Source organism: Sorex araneus, chromosome 6 (genome assembly GCF_027595985.1).
Source record: "Sorex araneus isolate mSorAra2 chromosome 6, mSorAra2.pri, whole genome shotgun sequence".
In the NCBI taxonomy this organism is placed as follows: Eukaryota; Metazoa; Chordata; class Mammalia; order Eulipotyphla; family Soricidae; genus Sorex; species Sorex araneus.
The window spans coordinates 68,290,427-68,310,653 of NC_073307.1; the positions used below are offsets into that span (position 1 = coordinate 68,290,427).

At 37.6% G+C, this 20,227-nt stretch overlaps 1 protein-coding gene across 1 annotated transcript in view; it reads left to right on the forward strand.

The window, feature by feature from the left end:
- Positions 1–20,227, forward strand: part of ADAMTS20 (ADAM metallopeptidase with thrombospondin type 1 motif 20) — a 249,176-nt gene that overhangs the window by 152,542 nt on the left and 76,407 nt on the right. Inside the window, exon 29 of the mRNA XM_055143422.1 lies at positions 17,986–18,153. Coding sequence (XP_054999397.1) covers positions 17,986–18,153 — 168 coding nt within the window. The remainder of the gene's footprint in view (positions 1–17,985; positions 18,154–20,227) is intronic.

The window sequence follows — 20,227 nt, forward strand, 5'->3', positions numbered from 1 at the left end:
TTGTCCACTTGTGGGAAGTTTTCCGCAATGATTTGTTTGACTGTGTCTTTTTCGTTGGGGTTGGTTCCCTGTGGTTCTGGTAGTCCAATGATTCTAATGTTGTTCCTCTTGAAGTCATCCCCTAGGACTCTGATTCTGGCTAGAGCTATTTTGAGGTCTCTTGCCATGGTTTGTTGTTGCCTGTAGGCCTCTTGCAGCTCATCTTCAAGCATACTGATTCTGTCTTCGGCTGCAGTCATCCTATTGTTGAGGGCAGTCAGAGAGTTTTTGATTTCATGTACGGAATCCTTCATTTCTTTTTGAAGGTTTTTTATTTCTGCTCTCATTTCTTCCCGTATTTTGTCGGCTGTCTGTTGTATTGTTTCCGCCAGGTCTTCCTTGAAGTTGTCCATCTTTGCATTGAGTTGATTGAACATGTTGAGGATTTCAAGTCTGAATTCTTTCTCAGAGAGGTCAAGTTTGTAGGAGGCGCCCATTGAGGTTTCCGGACTCCTTTGATCGTCCTCTGGTTGCAATGGGGATTTTCGTTGTTTCTTCATGTTGTTTGTGGTGATATGAAAGAGGGCCCTTGATGATGAGTGTCCCTGTTTCCTTTTGTTGCGAAAAAGGATTGTGGATAGGCTCAGTTAATAGTGGTTGGCTTTTTACTTGCCGGTGTAGAACCTGGTCTCCTACTGAGATGTTCTTATGTGAAGTCTTGTGTTTTATTGTCCTACTGCTTGCGAATAGCTAGGATGTTAGTCTTGGATAGGATGTTGAGAAAACTACTTTCCGCGCGGCCGCCGGCAATGAGGCCACGCCCACCTTTCTTAGGCCACGCCCCCTGGTGGTTAGGCCACGCCCCTTTCCCACAGACCTTTGCGGGAAGACGGGATGGCGGCGGCGCTTGGGGTCGGCGTGCCGGCCACTTGGCCCGCAGTCCGGAGGGGAGGGCCCCAACCCACTCTTACAGCCTAGTTAAATCCCCCCAAACATGAGGGGGTTGGGGCTTACACATAGGTGTGGTCACAATCAATAGGGTTAAAGTTCTTTCCCTCAGGGGATGCTGCTTCTAGGACTGATTCTCTTTCAGCAGGACACCCACCCAAGGGCGGAATCCCATGGGTGTGTTTCTCCTCTCCTTGTCCAACAAACATGTAAGCATTCATAATATTAATCGTTTTGTATGGACACAGTAAGAGTTGCGTTAAGCTTATAGAATTGCTCTCCTGGGGCCATCTCAATCTCAGACTGCAGTGCTCAGGCCAGATTAGTCTTTCCTATCCCTAGCAGGGTCCTAGTCTTGTCATTACTTTTGGATCATAACAGCATTTGTCCATAATCAAGTTCTTAACTTATAGTTAAGAATTGTGGCATTTTGGCCTGGCCCATTTCAATGCCAGGGTAGCTCACAGCTTGCCCTGGGTCCATTCAGTCCCTTGTTGGGACCCTGCTTTTGGGGTGCTAGGAACTGAGGGCAACTGAGGCTTAAGTCAAGAAAGCAGATGCCCAGGAATGAATAATATTTGAAGCCAATTAAATCCCAAGTTACAAAAGCATAATATTGTCTTCTTGTGTCTATACAAAAGGGACATTGCTTTAAAGTAAACTATTCAAAAGACATAAGGAGAGGAGAAAGGGAATATTAACTTACAGTGTAAGCTCAGTGTCCTAGAAAGATCTGACCTTACAAATTAACAGAGTCTGATTTTGATGGGTGAGTTTGATGGGTGTGACCTGGATAAACCTAAGTTCCTTGTGGCTATGTTATCCTACAAGTATTGTTTGTTTTTTCAAAGAAATGGCACCTGGTGTCATTGATCTTTTGAAAACATTTTAAAGTATTTCATTTGATTGATTTCTACTCTGAGTTTTGCATATCCTTTGTTGGTTTATTATTTTCTTTCAGCAGTTTAAGCTATGGTGTTAGGTAATTTATTTGGATCCTTTCTTGCTTCCCAATTAGATGCTGGCATTGCTATGAATTTTTCTCGTAACACCATTTTTGCAGTGTCCATGTGTTTTCGTTACTTGTTCTCCTCATTTATTTCCAGGAATCTTTTCATTTCTTCTCTGTTTTTCTCTTTGACTCCCTTGTAGTACAATAAAGAGTTGTTATAAATTTATATGATATATAGTTTCTTTATTTTCTGTTTTTATTTTATTTTAATTTAAGGAGATATGTTTTGTGACACATCATGTTGTCTTTCTTGACCTATGTGTACTAGAGACAAATGTTTACTCAACTTTTGGGGAATAAAAGGTCTCATTTATGTCATTTTTCTTTCCTCAAGATCAATGTTTATTTGTTCAGGTTTTTTCACTGCCTAGTTTATCCACCACTAGTAATAGAGGTTTATTAAAGTGTCTTAATAGTATTATGTTGCTGTTGATATGTAAGTTAGTTTTATAAAAAAAATTGACGGGCCATAATAAAGGTGCCTATATATTTAGGAGGTTAGTTATTCTTGATTTATTGGTCCCTTGACCATTGTAAATAACCATCTCTTCCCTTATATCTATTTTAAATTTGAAGTCTCATATATGTATGGTCACTTCATCCCTTCTAAGGGATTTTCATGTAAAATTATTTTCCAATATTTGACCATGAGCGCTTGTTCTCTTGCTTGTGCAGTTGTGTTTCTTACAGGCAGCAGTAGGTTGGCTCAGTTTTACAATGCATCCTATCATTCTGTGGCTTTTTATTGCTAAGTTCAGGCAATTGACATTGAGCAATTTTATTGAGATGAAGGAATTAATTGTCATCATTTGTACCAGTTATGGGGATTTGTGAAGTCTTTCCTGGTCTCTTAAAGAAGGCTTTTTAATAATTTAATAATTATTAAAATTAATAATTTAATAATTTAAATCAGTTTGCAAAACTGATTTAAAGTCTATGAGATTCATAAACTGTTATTCGTCTATGACACTTTGTATCCTCCTCATTATTCCTTCAAATCTGAATGATAATCTAGCTGGATAGAATATTCTTAGTGAGGTGTTCATTTCATTGTTGTTTTTGTTTGCTTGTTTTGCTATATCTCATCATTTTTTTCTCCCTGGACATTAGAGTCTCATTGAATATATCTGCTATAAATCTTCTGTAAATTCCTTCTTTGATATTGCTGCTTTTATATAAATTCCTCCTTTGATATTGCTGCTTTCTATATTCTGTTTTTCACTTTGTATTTCATCATTCTGATTACAGTGTGTCTTGGAATAATTTTTTAATTTGAGTCATTTTTCTCTAAGCCACTTGAATCTGGGTGCATTCATTTCTCAACTCCGAGAAATTTTCATCTATAATTCTTTGCTTAGAAATTCAGTAAATTCACCTTTATATTTCTCAGGTACTCCAATGAGTCTTGTATTACTACTCTTGAACTAACCTCATAGTTCTCTGTCATACTGTTCGTCTATTTTTAGTATTTTAGAGGTTTCTGTATCTTATCAGGAGCTCACTGATTATTTTCTCAACTATTGTTACTCTGCTTCTGATACCTTCCATTTTACTTTATTTCTCCTATCATAAGCTTCAGTTCTGTCACCTCTGCTTGTGTTTTCGTATTTCTGATCTTGTACTTTCATATCCTTGTGCCATTGTTTTTATTTATTTATTTATTTATTTTTGAGCAATTAAAACTTCCTCATCCTAGAATCCCTAAAGTTTCTTAGAGGTTATTGAGTTTGCTGTTATTGCTAGAACTTTCCTGGGTATTATCTTGATTCATTAAACTTGGTGTACTTCTACATGGCTTCCACATGTGTGTGCTGTGCTCCGTAAATGTGTCTTTAGCTTCCCCCATAAGTGCTCTCTTAGAGATTAGTCTAAGTGCTGTTCTTTTCTTTCCTGACAGTTCTCTCCTAGTTACTTTTTGCTGTTTCTGGTTTGTGATTTTGAGGCCATTTGGATTATAGGGCTACCTTTAATATCCCCATGATATTAAGTCTCTATGATTTCTTACCACCACCCTGCCTTTTCTGTGGGACAGGTGTACAGAGCTTGGAAAAAAATGTTAATTGCATGAATCCTTTGACAGCAGTCATAGATACTCCTGAATTTGTGGGTTTGGTACAAGAGTGACAAGTGTGTTCAGTATGAGTTGTCATGTGGCCGTGTATTTATCGACACATTTCCGTGTACTGGAGTGTGCAGAAGGACTGGAAAATGCAATAGAGAGAAGCAGGTGAAGAGCTCAGGACTAACCTACCAATCTGTAGGTGAAGTCAGGCAGCCAGGGGGGCAAGGAGGCAGAGAAGGGAGCCTCGGTGGAGAAATCCACTTCTGGTTCAAGAGTGCCAGGGGAAGCAAGTTAAATAGCTCCTCCTTCTCATCTGACATGGAGACAGAAACTTGGATATCTAATGGAGGGGAGCGAGCAGAGAGGTTAAGGGGTGATACACAAAGCTCTGGGTGATTCCAATCTAACAATATAGGAAATGCTAAACTAATACACAAAAATCATTATGAATTATTAACTTTACCTTAAAATTTCTCCTCTTACCAATTGGTGTCATCTTGATTATTCTTTAAAGTGTTCAATTTATAATTTACAGCTGAGGTCAGCTATATTCTAATATCCAAAGTGTCTAGTACTAATTTTCTAATATTATTTATTAACTGTTACCTTTAATACCTTTCGTTGGGGAAGTTTAGCAAACATGTATTATTTTTAAAATTTATTATTTTTAAAGGGTTTTTTTGGTTTTGAGGTCATACCTTGCAGAGCTCACAGCTTACTTACTTCTGACTCTCCAGATATCATTCCTAATAGGGGTTGGCGGATCAGATGTGCTGCCAAAAATTAAACCTTGCACATGGTTTGCCATGCGCAAGGAAAACACTCTACCTGCAATACTATTGCTCTAGCTTGTTTAGCAAACTTTTATATGGGAACATAGCACGTATATATTTGTTATAGATGACACTATTTTTATCACCTGAAATAGTCATTTTAGTCGTATTTGAGTTTAACTATAGTTTCAAATAAATAGTTCATTTAAATAGACCTCAAGGATAATCTGTCTTCTTAACTTTGACTTCATTTGCTATTTTGTAGAAAATTCTTGAGTTTTTTTTTATTTTGGGGATGTTTTCAAAAAAGCTATTTAATGTGCATTTATAGCTAAAGTTGAAGGTTATCATTATTATATGAAACATCTCTAAACTTTAAAGTATACTTTGTATTATTTGCATTATTCTCTTGTAAAATAGATTGTTTAATTTATAAGAGTTTGTAAGACTTGTTTATAACACTGTAGCACTGTATGTAGCACTGTCGTCCTGCTGTTCATTGATTTGCTCGAGCGGGCACCAGTAGCATTTCCATGGTGAGACTTGTTACTGTTTTTGGCATATTGAATACGCAACGGGTAGCTTGCCAGACTCTGCCATGTGAGTGGGATACTCTCAGTAGCTTGCCGGGCTCTCCAAGAGGGACAGAAGAATCGAACTTGGGTCTGCCGTGTGCAAGGCAAACGCCCTATCCACTATGCTATCGCTCCACAGTGTTTATAACAGTGTAAATGTTCATATTGTTTAAGAATACAACATTACCACATATCATACCCATCACCAAAATGTCAATATGGATCCAGCAGAGTCCAATGAGCCAATTCAACCCAGAAATACACACAACCCTTAATAACTTTGATTTTGTAGCCAGTGCAAGGATAACACTCTACCTGCAATACTATTGTAGTCAGTGTGAGTTGGTTTTCAATGAACGAACATTGCCCTTCCCTATGATTTTTTTTATGTAACATGGGAGGATCATCTGGTATTTGTCTTCTGACATTTTGCCCAGCAACCTTCTCCAGTTTCATCCATGTGGCAAAAGGAAGGGTTCATTTTATAGCAGTAGCAGGATAGCACTGTGCAGCAATCCACACCCTTATCCATTTATCTGTCATTAAACATTTGGTTCAATTCTAAATCTTCATTGATGTAAACAGCATATCCGTGAACATAGGTATACTTATAATTTCTTGAATTAGTGTTTTTTATGTTAGTGTACATAAATATCTAAGCTTTGGAATGCTGGATAATGTGCCAGAACTAGTTTTGATATTTTGAGAAATCTTCATACTATTTTCCGTAGAGGCTAACACAGTTTACATTACCACCAGCATGGAATGAGAGTTCATTTTTCTCTATGTCCCTTAAGTAGTTTTTGTATATACTTTTTTATAGGTCATTGCCACTGATGTGAATGATTTCTTGACATTGATTTACAGTTCCATGACGATAAATACTTTGTTGTGTCCATTGATCATCTCTAAATCTTTGTACAAGAATCTACATGTTTCTCCCCATTTTCTTATAGGATTGTGTATGTTTTGGGTTTTGTTAGTCTTTTTTTCAAAAATCTTAAATGATAGTCTTTTGTCAGATTTACAGTGTACAAATTTATCACATTCAGTAGAATGTCTATTTTTTCAGTAATAGTCTCATTCACAGAGTAGAGGTTTTTATTTTGATGTAGTTCTGTTTGCTTAAATTTGCTTTCATTTTCTTTGCCAAAGTAATAAAATCACTGAATACAAAACTGAAACCAATATTATGGAGTACTTTTCATCTATTTTCTTTGATGTGTTTTAAGTATTCAAGTCTCACATAGGTCTTAAATTGATTTTGAATTTGCATTTGTGCATAGTGTGATATTGCAGTCTAAATTCATTCAGCATATGACTATCTACTTTTCTCAGTATTATCTGAAGAGGCTTTCTTTCCTTGACTTTTTCTTGTGCCTTATTTTTGTAAATCAGCTGTTTCTTACAGTTTATTCCTGAGATTTGAATGCTAATCTATTGATGCAAACAGCTTTTATTCTTATACCACATCATTCTGATTACTATAACTTTATAATAGAGTTAAAGCTGAGAATGTGATGTCACTGGTCTTTTTTATCTCAGGATTATTTTGGCTGCTTGGGTAATATGATTCCTTACAAATTTTAGTTATTAGTTGTTCTGTGTTCTTGAGGAATACCTTTGAACATTTTAAAGGAATTTCATTAAATTTGTATAATACTTAGCATAGTATGGTCACTTCAACTCTATTAATTCTCCCATTACATGAACATGGAATAGTTTTACATTTTGCTGTGCATTCCATTTCTTTTAACAACAATTTACTGTTTTCAGTGCATCAGTCTTTTACATCTATTGCTGATTTCAAGATAGGTGATTATTTTCAGTATAATTGAATAGAGTATTTAATTGTTTTATTATATAGTTTTTTGTTTGCTTATAAAATATAGCAGAATCTTGCTTATTGATTTTGTATTCTATCACCTTAATGTATTGATTTATTATTTCTAATAACTTAGTAGAATCCATCAGGTTTTCTATGTATATTATTATTTTGTCATCTACAAATAGAAAGAGTTTACTTTTCCAATTTGAACTTTTATTTTTTCTCCTATTGCTGTGACTTCAACTTCCAATTCTATAGTGAACTATAGTGATGAGCATAAACATTTTATATCTCGTGTCTGAACTTAGAGGAAATTTTTTTAGTTTTCCCCATTAAGTATGACATTATCTGAGGATTTCTTGTGTATGGCCTTTACTTTGTTGAGGACTGTTCCCTCTATTCCCATTTTTAGATGTTTTAAAACCATAAAAATTCATTGAATCATTAAAATCTCTCTCTGGATCTATTGATACAACCATGACTTTTCTTGCCCCATTTCACATGAATGTATTTGAATATATTAAACTGTCATTACATCCCTGGGATAAATTCCACTTGATCGTATGTATGTATGATCCTTTTAATATATTACTGAATTTCGTTCACTGGACTTTGTTTAGAATATTTTCATTTGTGTTATCAAATATATTGGTCTATATTTTCTTTTTTAATACGTGATGTCTCATTTTTGGTATTAGAGTAATATTAGTCTTCAAAAATTAAGACGTTCTTGTTTCTTCACGTTATTGGAAAAAATTGAGGAGGACTATAGTTGGTCTTGTTTTTAGATTTGGTAGAACTTACTAGTAAACTCATTTGAACCCAGACATTTGTCAGGGGACAATTTTTTATTGTTTTAATCTGCTTTCTGATAATTGCCCTGGTCAGGTTTTCTATTTTCTTCTGGTTCACAAATAGATGTGTGAGATGGTGTATGATTCTAAAAAACTGTCTATTTCTTCTAGTTTTCTAATTGATTAGCATAAAGTTGTTTATAATAATCTGATTTTATTTGGATTTTGGTGATATCTGTAAAATTGTCACCATAATTTTTAACTCTATTTATTTGGATTTTGTTTTTTGTGACTCAAGCTACGGTTTGTCTGTCTTGTTTATTGTTTCATAAATCAGCTGTTTGTTTCACTAATCTTTTGTATTGTGTTTTATTTATTTATTTATTTATTTTTAAATAAAGCCAGTTCAGTTGTACTTGAGACCTTAGAACCAATCCTGGTCATTTTCTGCCTATTAGCATGCCCCTGATGATTTAATGTACAAGCTGTGATCCATGGAACTTTGGCCTTCAGGGTCATCGTGAAATGCCAAGGAATTTCCATGTCATGCTGGTGGCTAGCGTTCAGGTTTTGCACATGCTAGGTATGTGCTCTAGCATTTGAGCTATCTCCCAAACACAAGCATTGTGTTAGTATTTTTAGTATTTTCTTCCTGCTATATTTTAAAAATTTCCTTCCATCTATTGAATTTAGGTTGCATTTGTCATTACCTTTGTAGTTCCTTTAAATATAATACTTATTTGAGCTTTTTCTAGTTTCCCGATGTAAACATGCATTATTATGAACTCCTCTCTCTGCATTTATTTTGCTGTGTTCCATATGTCTGATCATTTGTATCTTTATTTTCACTTTTTAACAAGAATTGGTTTTATTTCCTTCTTGTCACTGTAAATATTTAATAGTTTGGTATCTAAATGTTTAATTTGGGAGTGGAAGTTGATTTCTAAGTTTATAACATTATGATCTGAAAAATTACTTGATATTTACATTAATCATCATGACTTTTTGACATTAGTTTTTCATCTTGGTATTTTACTTTTTCTCAAGAATGTTCCATATGTATGAGAGAAGAACACCTCTCTGGCTTATTAAGTTTTGACAGTCCTGAAAATGCCTATTAATTTTTCCTCTTTCAACCCCTTATTTAGATATTAACTAATATTTTGCTTCATTGATATATACAATGGCATACGGTATTTTAAAATCCCCTACTGGTTTCTGCCAACAGTGTTCTGTTTCCTCTCCACCCACACCCTGCCACTATAGAAAACACTTTTCTGCTCCCTCTTTCTCTCTCTTTCTCTCTCTCTCCACCCTTTTGGCTCTGTGGTGTGCCATACTGTTACTGCATATAACTTTACCTCCTTTCAGTATTCAGTTCTTGTCCAGTTCCAATTATTATTTTCATTGTGTACCTTCTCTGTCCTAACAACACTTCCCCACAACTTGTGGCAAATTTCCTGCCATGGATTGACCAGTCTGCCTGGCTGTTGTTTCTACTATCTTTGGGTATTAGCCCCATACTATGTTTGTTTTCATTGTCCTGCAAATTAGTGCAATCATTCTATGTCTGTTCCTCTCCATCTGACTCATTTCACTCGGCATGTTACTCTCCATGTCCATCCATGTCACTGTGTCACTGTATCACTCTCATCCCATTGGTCATCAATTCGCTTGAGCAGACGTCAGTAACATCTTCATTCATGTCGTGTGCTAGTATAGCCTGATGGTGTATTGGGGGCTCTTTCAGGGTCAAGAGAATGAGGACCATCATTGTTACTGTTTTTGGAATATTGAATATGCCACAGATAGTTTGCCATGGCTCTGTCATGATCAGTCCATCCATGTATGAACAAATTTTCATGACTTTATTTTTCCTAATGGCTACATAGTATTCCATTGTGTGGATGTACCATAGTTTCTTTGTTTACTCATCTGTTCTTGGGCAACTTAGGTTGTTTCCAGATTCTGGCAATTGTGAATAGTTCTACAATGAATTTAGGAGTGCAATTGGCTTTTCTGCTGTGTGTTTTTTTGCCTTTGGGGTATATTCTCAGGAGCAGTATTGTGGGGTCATAGATTGAGAAGCTCAGTTTCTAGTTTTTTTGAGGAATGCCCATATTGTTTTCCAAAAAAGACTGGACCACTCAGCATTCCCACCAGCAATAGAATGAGAGTTCCTTTTTCCCTGCATCCATTTCAGCACTGATTATTCTTATTCTTTTTGAAGTGTGCCAGTCTCTGTGACATGAGATGATATCTTATTGTTTTTAGTGAGTGATTCATTAATAATATACAATGTGCTCTCTATCTCATTACAACATTTAAGTCTAAATCTATTTTACATTATATATGTGTATCAATATTCATAGTTTTAGGCTATTTGTATATATGATTGTTTTATGATATCTTATTTTAACCTATTGAGTTCAAATAAAGCTTTTGCAAACAGTGGAATATAAGATCTTTTTTTACTGATTTGGCTATCCACCTGTGCCTTTGATAGGTGAGTTCATGTCATTAATATTTTCAAAAAATTACCAATATAAAATAATTTATGGTCATATTTTATAGCACTTTTGTTAAGCTTGTTTCTTAGTTCTCTTATTTTCTCCCTTTGTATCAAATTCCATTTGTTTCTTCAAAGCATTTTTTAAGGTTATCATGAAATTTATATCTAGAGTTTAAACTTATAATCTATTTAAAATCAATGCACAACTCTCAGGTTTATTGTAAAAAAATCCGTTATTGAGTCAAAGAGATAGTAAAAGATGTAAGGCATTTAACTTGCCTGAGGTTGACCCTAGTTCAATCCCTAACACCACATAAAGTCCCCTGAGTGCAGCCAGAAGTGACCCTGACCCACAATGCAGAAGTAAGCCCCAAGCACTGTTAGGTGAGCCCAGCCCTTGACCACTTATGCCGTTATCAGTCTCCCATATTGTTTTGTTTTGTTTATTTTTGTTCTACACCTGTTGGTATCCAGGGCTCACTCCTAGCTCTGCAGTCATGGGTCACTTCTGGTGGGGTTTGAGGGGCCGAATGGGTGCTGGATGCTGAACTCAGGTCGACCATACCCACTGTACTATCACTTCAAGTTGCTCATACTTCATGTGGAACTTATCTGCTTTTTATAGAAGGCCCTTTAATTTTCTTAGACAATCTAGTTGTCAAAAATATGTTTGTCTAAAAAACTTCTGTGACTTATCTGAATATGAATGGTAACCTTATTTAACAGAGTATTCTTGGTTTGAAGTAATTTTCATTCAACACTTTGGATGGTGTCATTGTCTTCCTGTCTGTAGAGTTTCAGTTAATAATTCTGCTGTGAGTTTTATGAGGATTCCCATTGATTGCAAGTCTTGTTTTCCTTTGGTTGCTTCTAGAACTTAATCTCTATCTTTGAATTTGCCACCTTAATTATATTATATATATTAATTATATTATAGATCCACATAATTCATGTGGATCTATTGTGTTTTTGTTGTCTTTGTTTTATTTTTGAAAATTTTGTTGTTTGTTTTGGATTTTAGACCACACCTGGCAGTGCTCAGCGTTTCCTCCTGGATCTGAGCCCAGGGATCACTCTTAGTGCCTGGATTGAACCCAAGTTGTCTCATGCAAGGCAAATACCCTACCCAGTGTACTATCACTCTTCCCCTATATGTTTGAAGATCTTTGAACTTCCTGTTCATGCACCACACAGTTCTTTCTTCCTGCTGTATCCATCTTCCCTCTCTCTCTCTGCTATCTCTCCTTCAATCAATCCAACCAACAATCTAACCATCCCATTAATCCATTTTTCTCAATGATCCCCCCTTTCCAAGCATCAATCCCCTTCTCTTAACAATGCCCCCTTGCTCCCTGCAGCGGCTCTCTTTATCCTCTCCCCACGCCTCCCCAACCACGCCTCCCCACGTGGAGCATCATCAAAAATGTTTTTTCAGACTTCTCGACCACCGGCAGCCCCTGAGGGCAAAACAGCCTTTAGGTGTGTTTCTCCTCTCCTTAGACCTACAACTTAATCAGCATCTTTAATTCTCCGAATATTGACCATTCTGTATGGACACAGTAATAGACACTTGTAGGTTTGTAAGGTGACTCTCCTGGGGACATCATACCACAGACTCAGACTACAGTGCTTAGGCCAGATCTATCATTCCTAACCCCAGCAGGGTCCAAATCTAGCTATTACTTTTGTATCATGACTGAATTTGTCCATGACCAAGCTCTTAACTTATAGTTAAGCATTAGGGCACTTTGACCAGGCCCATCTCGATGCCAGGGTAGCTCATAGCTCACTGCTTGCCCTGGGTCCATCCAGTCTCTAGTCGGGACCCTGCTTCTGGGGATCTAGGAAGTAAGGGAAACTGAATAAAGGCAAGTCGAGAGAGCACATGTCCAGGTGGCATATTATCTGGAGTCAATCAACCCAAGCCACAGGCTTGTCTTTTTAACTGTCTTCCTGGATCCACATAAAAAGCAACTGCTCTGAAATAATAACCCTGCAAAGGACATTAAGGAGAAGAGAAAGACAATATTTACAAAGGCAATTGACAGGTTGGGGGGCAATCAACAAACACAAGCTCCCAGCAGCCATGGAGGAAGGGCAAACCAGCCATTATCCTACAGATTACATCTTTGGTTTCTGTTATTCTACTCTTCAATTAACTGTTTTAGTTTGTAGTTAAATGACTATATTATTTAATTCATTAAATTCTGCTGGGAATTTTCTTATACTTTTGCTATCCTTGATTTCCTCATTTTAGTGAGCTAATTAGGATTGTGAATTGTGATTTAGGTGTCTTTGTCGCAAAGTTTAGAAAGTTCTTCCCAACCTAGGTCTTCTTATATTTGCAGGTAAATCCCCCCTTTCTTCATTATGCCTTGTATACTTATCCCCCTCGGAGAGCCCAACAAGCTACTGAGAGTATTCTGCCCGCACGGCAGAGCCTGGCATGCTACCCATGGCATATTTGATATGCCAAAAACGGTAACAACAAGTCTCACAATGGAAACATTACTGGCACCCGCTTGAGCAAATCGATGAACAATGGGACAACAGTGCTACAACAGTGCTACAGTGCCTTGTGTACTTGGAATCCAGATGCAGGCCCATGTTTTAGCAGTATAGCACCTATTGAGTTTATGTTTGCATGTTGCAGAGTGATTCTGCTCTGAGTTTGTAACCTGGAGCAATTGTGGACTTTTTGGTCATGGGTGTGCTGTAGCAGCTATGGTAAAGTGGTAAGCCCATGGTAAAGTGGGCTTACTGTGACACAGTGTTTACAGTTGCTATTGCCAGGCCATGACTGTGCTATCAGGTCAAGAAAATCTGGTAAAGCTCTGAAATTTTATGATCATGTGTGTCCAATGGCAGTAGTAATATTGAGGAAACCTGTGTATGCATTGGGGAATTTGTGTGTGGGAGTACCATTGGTAACAGTAATACAGATTCATACAAAACAATGCAGTGTTTCATAGTGCAGAGCTGAAAGGGTTTGGTAAGGCCTTTCACATGAAGTTTTATTAGGCCTGGAGTACAGCCAAGGGATTAAAATCACTGGTACCTGCAGTCCTTAGCAGAAGATTCGAGCCAGACTGGACTGTGACTATTGATTTGAACTGTCAACTGTTAAAGAGGAGTTGTCACTCCTGTGCGTGAAGTCAAGCAAGAAGAGTGCAGATTTGCAGGTTAAGACTGCGAGTCCTCAGGGGCACCTCCTCGAGACGGCCTAGATGGTGGCCCTGGATGCATAATCATAGGTGTTCAGTGGCAGTTAGGTGCCAAATGTGAGCAAAACCGTGTTGACGATTGTGCCTTCAGACACAAATTCACAGAGAGTTAGAGGAACTGAGTGGCTACCGTGGATTCATGATAACCAATTCCTGGCTGCTACCAAACTATAGTCACACAAATCTTGCATGGCAAGAAAATGTTTATTTGTGTGTGTGTGTGTGTGTGTGTGTGTGTGTGTGTTTGGGGGCTTAAGAGAATGCCAGTATATAAATTACTAGGATGACCACCAGGGCTTAATGAGAGCACAGTAGGCAATAGGGCTTCAGTTGCTAACTAGCTGTGTTGTGGAGGTACATAGATTTCTTTATGACTCTGGTGGTGTAACCTGCTTGCTAGAAGTCATATGTGGTCGTGGAGAAACAACGTCCCCTTGTCTGCTAGCTTTAAACTTTTAACCTCCAGTTAGCTTGACTATAAGCTTCGGGTGGATGGCACTCCAGGAATTCGTCCTCAGAATCTGCTTCTGAGAAGAGAATTCCAATATAGTTTCTCCCAGCAAGATTGAAAAGCCACCAAAATAATGTCTTGATCATACCCCTGTCTGTACCTGATAGTTCTATATATTCCATTTCAGTGTTGCAAGTATAGGACTGTGGGAATTATCGGATTTGGGTGTCTGATATTCAGTATACAACTTCCTTTGAGAGAGAGCAATGCATTTTTCAGGGAAAAGTTCTGCACTTAGAAATATCTTCCTGGCTGCACCATTTTGCTCCGTACTGGGGTTTCATCCTTGGTGAAGGTTCCTCTGACTCCGATATGGGTGAAAGCTCCCTTTTCTTTAGCTGCTCTTTTTAAAAGAACACTTGCCAGTGAATTACTGCAGGATCCTGCAACATATATTACACCTGAAATTATTTTCTCCTATATTAAGAAGGAATTTAGAATGGTTCATGTTCATTATATTAGAAGCAAGTGTTTATGGATTCTTCCTCATTTTCATTTCCCCCTACAACATATCTGTTCTTGGTAGAACATATCATGTAGCAGATAAAATGATAATGAACAAGTTTCATTTAATAATATTTCAATAAATAGGTTATTGAAGTGTGAAATGTCTGCAAGAGTTACATCTAACTGGTCTGGGCTGAACATCACACACCCTTCAGCATGGAGGAAGACTTTGCAGAAGCCATGAGATTCTGTTGTTGCTGTTTTGGGGGCCACATCTGGCTGTGCTCAGAACTTCTTCATGATCCTGAGCTCAGGGAGATCATACCTGTAGTGCTCAGGAGACTATATGCAGTACCAGGGATCAAACTGAAGTTGGCTGCGGGCAAGGCAAGTGCCTAAACTCCTGTGCAAATTTCTCTGGCATAGCAATGAGACTTAAAGCAGTACTGAGGAATATGTAAAGCTAAAATGGAGGAAGATTTTGCATGGGAGGAAATTAAGCAAATATTTTGATATGGAAATGAGGCAAACATTTCAAGGAAACAATATTATCTACTTTCATTTTCTGTTTTCTCTCACACTATGGAGACATTGTAAGGATGTTCTTAAAGTAATCAATGTTTTGCACTATTATTATTCCCCTCATCGGTTTCAGTTTTTTCTAAATTTTGTAATACATTACAAGTGATTTTACAGTTTTCTGAATTTCATTATATTGTGCCTAAGTAGCATAAGATTGCATATTAAAGAAACAATACAAATTTGGGAAAAAATATTAACTGAAATTTGGTGGATCAAGAAAGGAACAGCATTGAATTTTTTGTTCGCTGTTAAAGACAAAGACAGTATCGTCAGCTCCTTGCAAAATATACATTGAAAATTATATTTTGCAGTTGTTTTGTTTACATATTAAAATGAAGAATAGAATTAAGAAATCTTGGGGCACACAATAGTACACTTGCCTTGCATACAACCAACCCAGATTTGATTGGTGGCACCACATATGGTCCCTTGAGACCCTCCAGGAGTGATCCCTGAGCACAGAGCCAAGAGTACGCACTGAGTACCGCTTGGTGCAGCCCCCAAACTAAACAACAACAACAACAAATTAACCTCTCCCTCTAAGAGAATATATGATTTATTGTTGTGATGAATAACTATGTGGGGTATGAGTTACATGGCTGAACTAGCAATGCATTTACAGGTTTTGTTCATAGACAAAAATTAGTTTTAGGGCTGAAGCAATAAATGGCACAGTGGGTAGGGCATTTGCCTTGCATGCGGCCAACCCGGGTTTGATTCCCAGCATCCCATATGGTCCCCTGAGCACCACCAGGGGTAATTCCTGAGTGAAGAGCCAAAAGTGAGTGACCCCTGTGCATCGCTGGATGTGACCCATGAAGAAAAAAACATTAAAGTTTCAACATTTACGTTTATATTACAGAGTTTTGTAAAGAATAACCTTTTGACTAAAAAATATCAAGAATTTGGGGCTGAAGAGACAGTACAGTGGGTTGGGCTTTCGCCTTGCACACAGTTGACTCAGGTTCAATCCCTAGCATCCCTTTTGTTCCCCGAACACTGCCAGGTGTGGGACTTGATTTTCCCTGAGCACAACAGGGTGTGGTTCAAAAAATATATATAAAAAAGGAGAGATCATTTACTATTATTTACTAATTGTTCTATTTTTTTTTTAATTTTTCAAAGAACCCTAGGAATTTTACAAAATACAGGTATATGGGTAATAAATAAGATATACCAAATACCTAAATCATTCTTTTAGCTTATAAATGTCTGTGAAAAACCCCACTGTTTCAAGATTAAGGTTTTTTTTTTTTTTGCTTTTTGGGTCACACCCAGCGATGCTCAGGGGTTACTCCTGGCTTTGCACTCAGGAATTACTCCTGGCGGTGCTTGGGGGACCATATGGGATGCTGGGAATCGAACCCGGGTCGGCCGCATGCAAGGCAAATGCCCTACCCGCTGTGCTATCACTCCGGCCCCTCAAGATTAAGTTTAAAGCTGGGATGGAGTTAATCAGCTTGCCTCGCCTGGTGTCATCCTCAGTGTGATCCCAGTAATAGACCCTGACCACAGGCCCCCAAACTTCCAAAAGTATATCCTTAGTAGTTCCTTGTGTGTTTTTATTGTAATTTTAATAATCTTTCATCTTGGAGTATCATTTTTTCTGATTCTTATGGATTTAATATTGATTTAGTTAGAGATTTTAATAGAGCAAATGTCATATAAAAACTATGCATTGGAAAGAAAATAAAGCAGCTTGGAAATTTAAAAAATAATTATGTTTTAATTATTCAGGTGCTTACACAAAGGGGATATAATCATTCACACAATATGAAAAGATAAATTATCCCCTAAACTTATTAAGTTTTAATTTAATATGTTTTAAGCATATAATACTATTATTAATCAGACAGCCTGTGTTTGAACTCACTATATACACAAAATGTATAATATGTTATTTAATGTTCTCAGAACTCACTATGTTTTATGAAATTAAACCACATGTGAGCATTTCTCTGAGTAATAAGAGGTGTCTGAGATCATGTGTTCCTGCTTGTACATGCACTAGACTGAAAAGTTGCATCCTCCTGGAGATTATATGAAGGAAAAAGGCAGAGGAGAAAGTCTCATATTAATCTTCACAATACACCTATAAAATTAATATTGTAACCCCTATTTATTTAACTGAAGAAAACAAGTCTTATACAGTTGGTGAAATGTGCTAATAAAGTCATCCAGCAAGTAAGTGGCAAAGGTGGCATTCAATGTGAGTCCACATTATTTTACTTTATGATCCTGGTTTCACTCATAAAATAGCAATTCACCAAAAAAAAAAAGATACTTTTTTCCTATATCTTTAAATATGTACTAGTGGTTATTGCTTTCTTTTCAGATCAATACAAAAAAATCCAAAGGGAATTACAAAAGAAATATTTTTTTACTTTAGTTTTCTGCATGGGCTGGAGCGATAGCATGGCAGGTAGGGCATTTGCCTAGTACGCAGCAGACCTGGGTTTGATTCTTCTGTCCCTCTTGGAGAGCTCGGCAAGCTACCAAGAGTATCCTGCCCGCACAGCAGAGCCTGGCAAGCTACCCGTGGCGTATTCGATATGCCAAAAACAGTAACAAGTCTCACAATAGAGACATTGCTAGTGCCTGCTCAAGCAGATCAATGCTGCAGTTTTCTGCATTGACATGAGAGAAAATTGATTTTTTAGCTCCAAAACATATTTTGCACTGTGAAAATAATATGGGTCAACCATAAAATAAATTTAATGAACTAATTTTTTTTTCAGTGCTCAGCTTCTTGTGGGAAAGGTTTTAAGTACCGTGAAGTGCTTTGCGTTGACCATTTCCAAGGAAAATTAGAAGAAAAATACTGCAGTCACTTACAGAAACCTCAGACTCACAAGGCTTGTAGATCTGTCAGATGTCCTTCATGGAAAGCCAACAAATGGAAAGAGGTATGTGATGTATTTCATTATATATATATATTTGCATTTGAGATAGAAATTTAGTTTGCACGGTATGATTTTTTTGACACTTTACTCCAGTAATTGTGCTTTATTCTGCTAAACATTTATTACGCTGTGGCTGTGACCAGAATTAGTATTATACACATTTTCTAATTCTATAATTACTCATTTTTTTTATTGTTGCAAGTGGTGTTTTTTTTTTTCTTTTGCTCTTTGGGTCACACCCGTCAATGCACAAGGATTACTCCTGGCTTTGCACTCAGGAATTATTCCTCCTGGAGGTGCTGTGGCAGTGCTCCGGGGACCATATGGGATGCTGGGAACCAAACCCGGGTCGGCCGAATGCAAGAAAAATGCCCGATCCGCTGTACTATCACTCCAGCCCCTATGGTTGCAAGTTTTATGAGAATTCTGTGTCACAGAATAATAAGGTGGGTTATTATTCTTGCCCAAATTTTGTTCAAGGTCATCTAATAGTGTGTATACAAATATATATATACTTAATATACTGCTATATATCAAATAATGGGCTGGAGCGATGGCACAGCGGGTAGGGAGTTTGCCTTGCACGCAGCCGACCCAGGTTCGATTCCTCTATTCCTCAAGGAGCACCTGGCAAGCTAACGAGAGTATCCTGCCCACACTGCAGAGCCTGGCAAGCTACCTGTGGTGTATTAGATATGCCAAAAACAGTAACAACAAGTCTCACAATGGAGACGTTACTGGCGCCCACTCGAGCAAATCGATGAGCAACGGATGACAGTGATGATGATATCAAATAATATATATGATGATATGTGTATTTTATACTTATATGTATATGTGGACACACATATATACTAACTTCCTTGTTTCCATGTGCAAGGCTTACATTTCATGTAAGATTACATCTTAGAGAAGGTATTGGTGAATTCTAGAGGTAATTAAATTATGTGAAGGTTGTAAAGGTGTCACTTGATCACTGAGGCTAGTCTAAGAAAGACTAAGTGAACACACATGAGAAAGACTCAATATAAATGAAGCTGACACAGCAATGAGAACCACGTTGAGAAATCACTTTACAAAAGAAAATACTTGCTTGGAAAATAAGCTCAAAATCTAAATTGGGAGAGACATGAATTTCAGGCAGTTGTCAAGCAAAGACCTGTTTGGTAAATATGGAAGAGGCAAAACTGAATGAAGCATTAACGGGAATAACTTCCTGAAACCTGATTTCAGTGCACTAAGTCTTCAACTAGTTTTCAGGCTATTCTTAGTAATATTGTGAAAGTGCATGTTTATCTGTTAAAGATCGAAGTTTTGTAAAGGAAAAAAAATCTCTCTTCTGCTGATAGAATTAGCTTGTCTCTGTGTTGAAGCTATGCCTCATAGGAAGATAGAAGTTCAGACAGCAGTGAGAAGAAAGAGAGCTCCCGGGTCTCTGTCATCAGAAGCAATATGTGTGCTCTAACAGTGGTGCAGTATGGCAGCTTTTGAATGTCAGAACATCATCATTATTGAGTAAACAGCTCATGCATTGCACATTTAAGGTTTTGTTGGCAAAAAGAGTCTGTCAAATGTCTGAGGCTTAAGTGTGATGGCTTATATTTAACTGAAACTAGGAATAAACTGATAGCACAGCAGGTAGGGCATTTGCCTTGCACAAGGCCGACCCGAGGTTCAATTCCTCTGTCCCTCTTGGAGAGCCCAGCAAGCTACTGAGAGTATCCTGCCCGCACGGCAGTGCCTGGCAAGCTACCCATGGCGTATTCGATATGCCAAAATCAGTAACAACAAGTCTCACAATGGAGACATTACTGGTGCCTGCTCCAGCAAACCCATGAACAATGGGACGACGGTGCTATAGTGCAATGCTATAGGAATAAACGTTTCTGTTTTCCTTCCCAACAAAACCACATTTTGGTGGAGAGTGGAGGGATTTTAGAGCCACAGGTGTTTATTCTTGGTTTATTCCGGGTTTACTCTTGGTTCTGTGCTCAGGAGTTATTCCTGGCGGTGCTTGAGGGTCCATGTATGGTGGCAGGGACAGAGCCAGTCAGCCATATACAAGGCATGTGCCTTC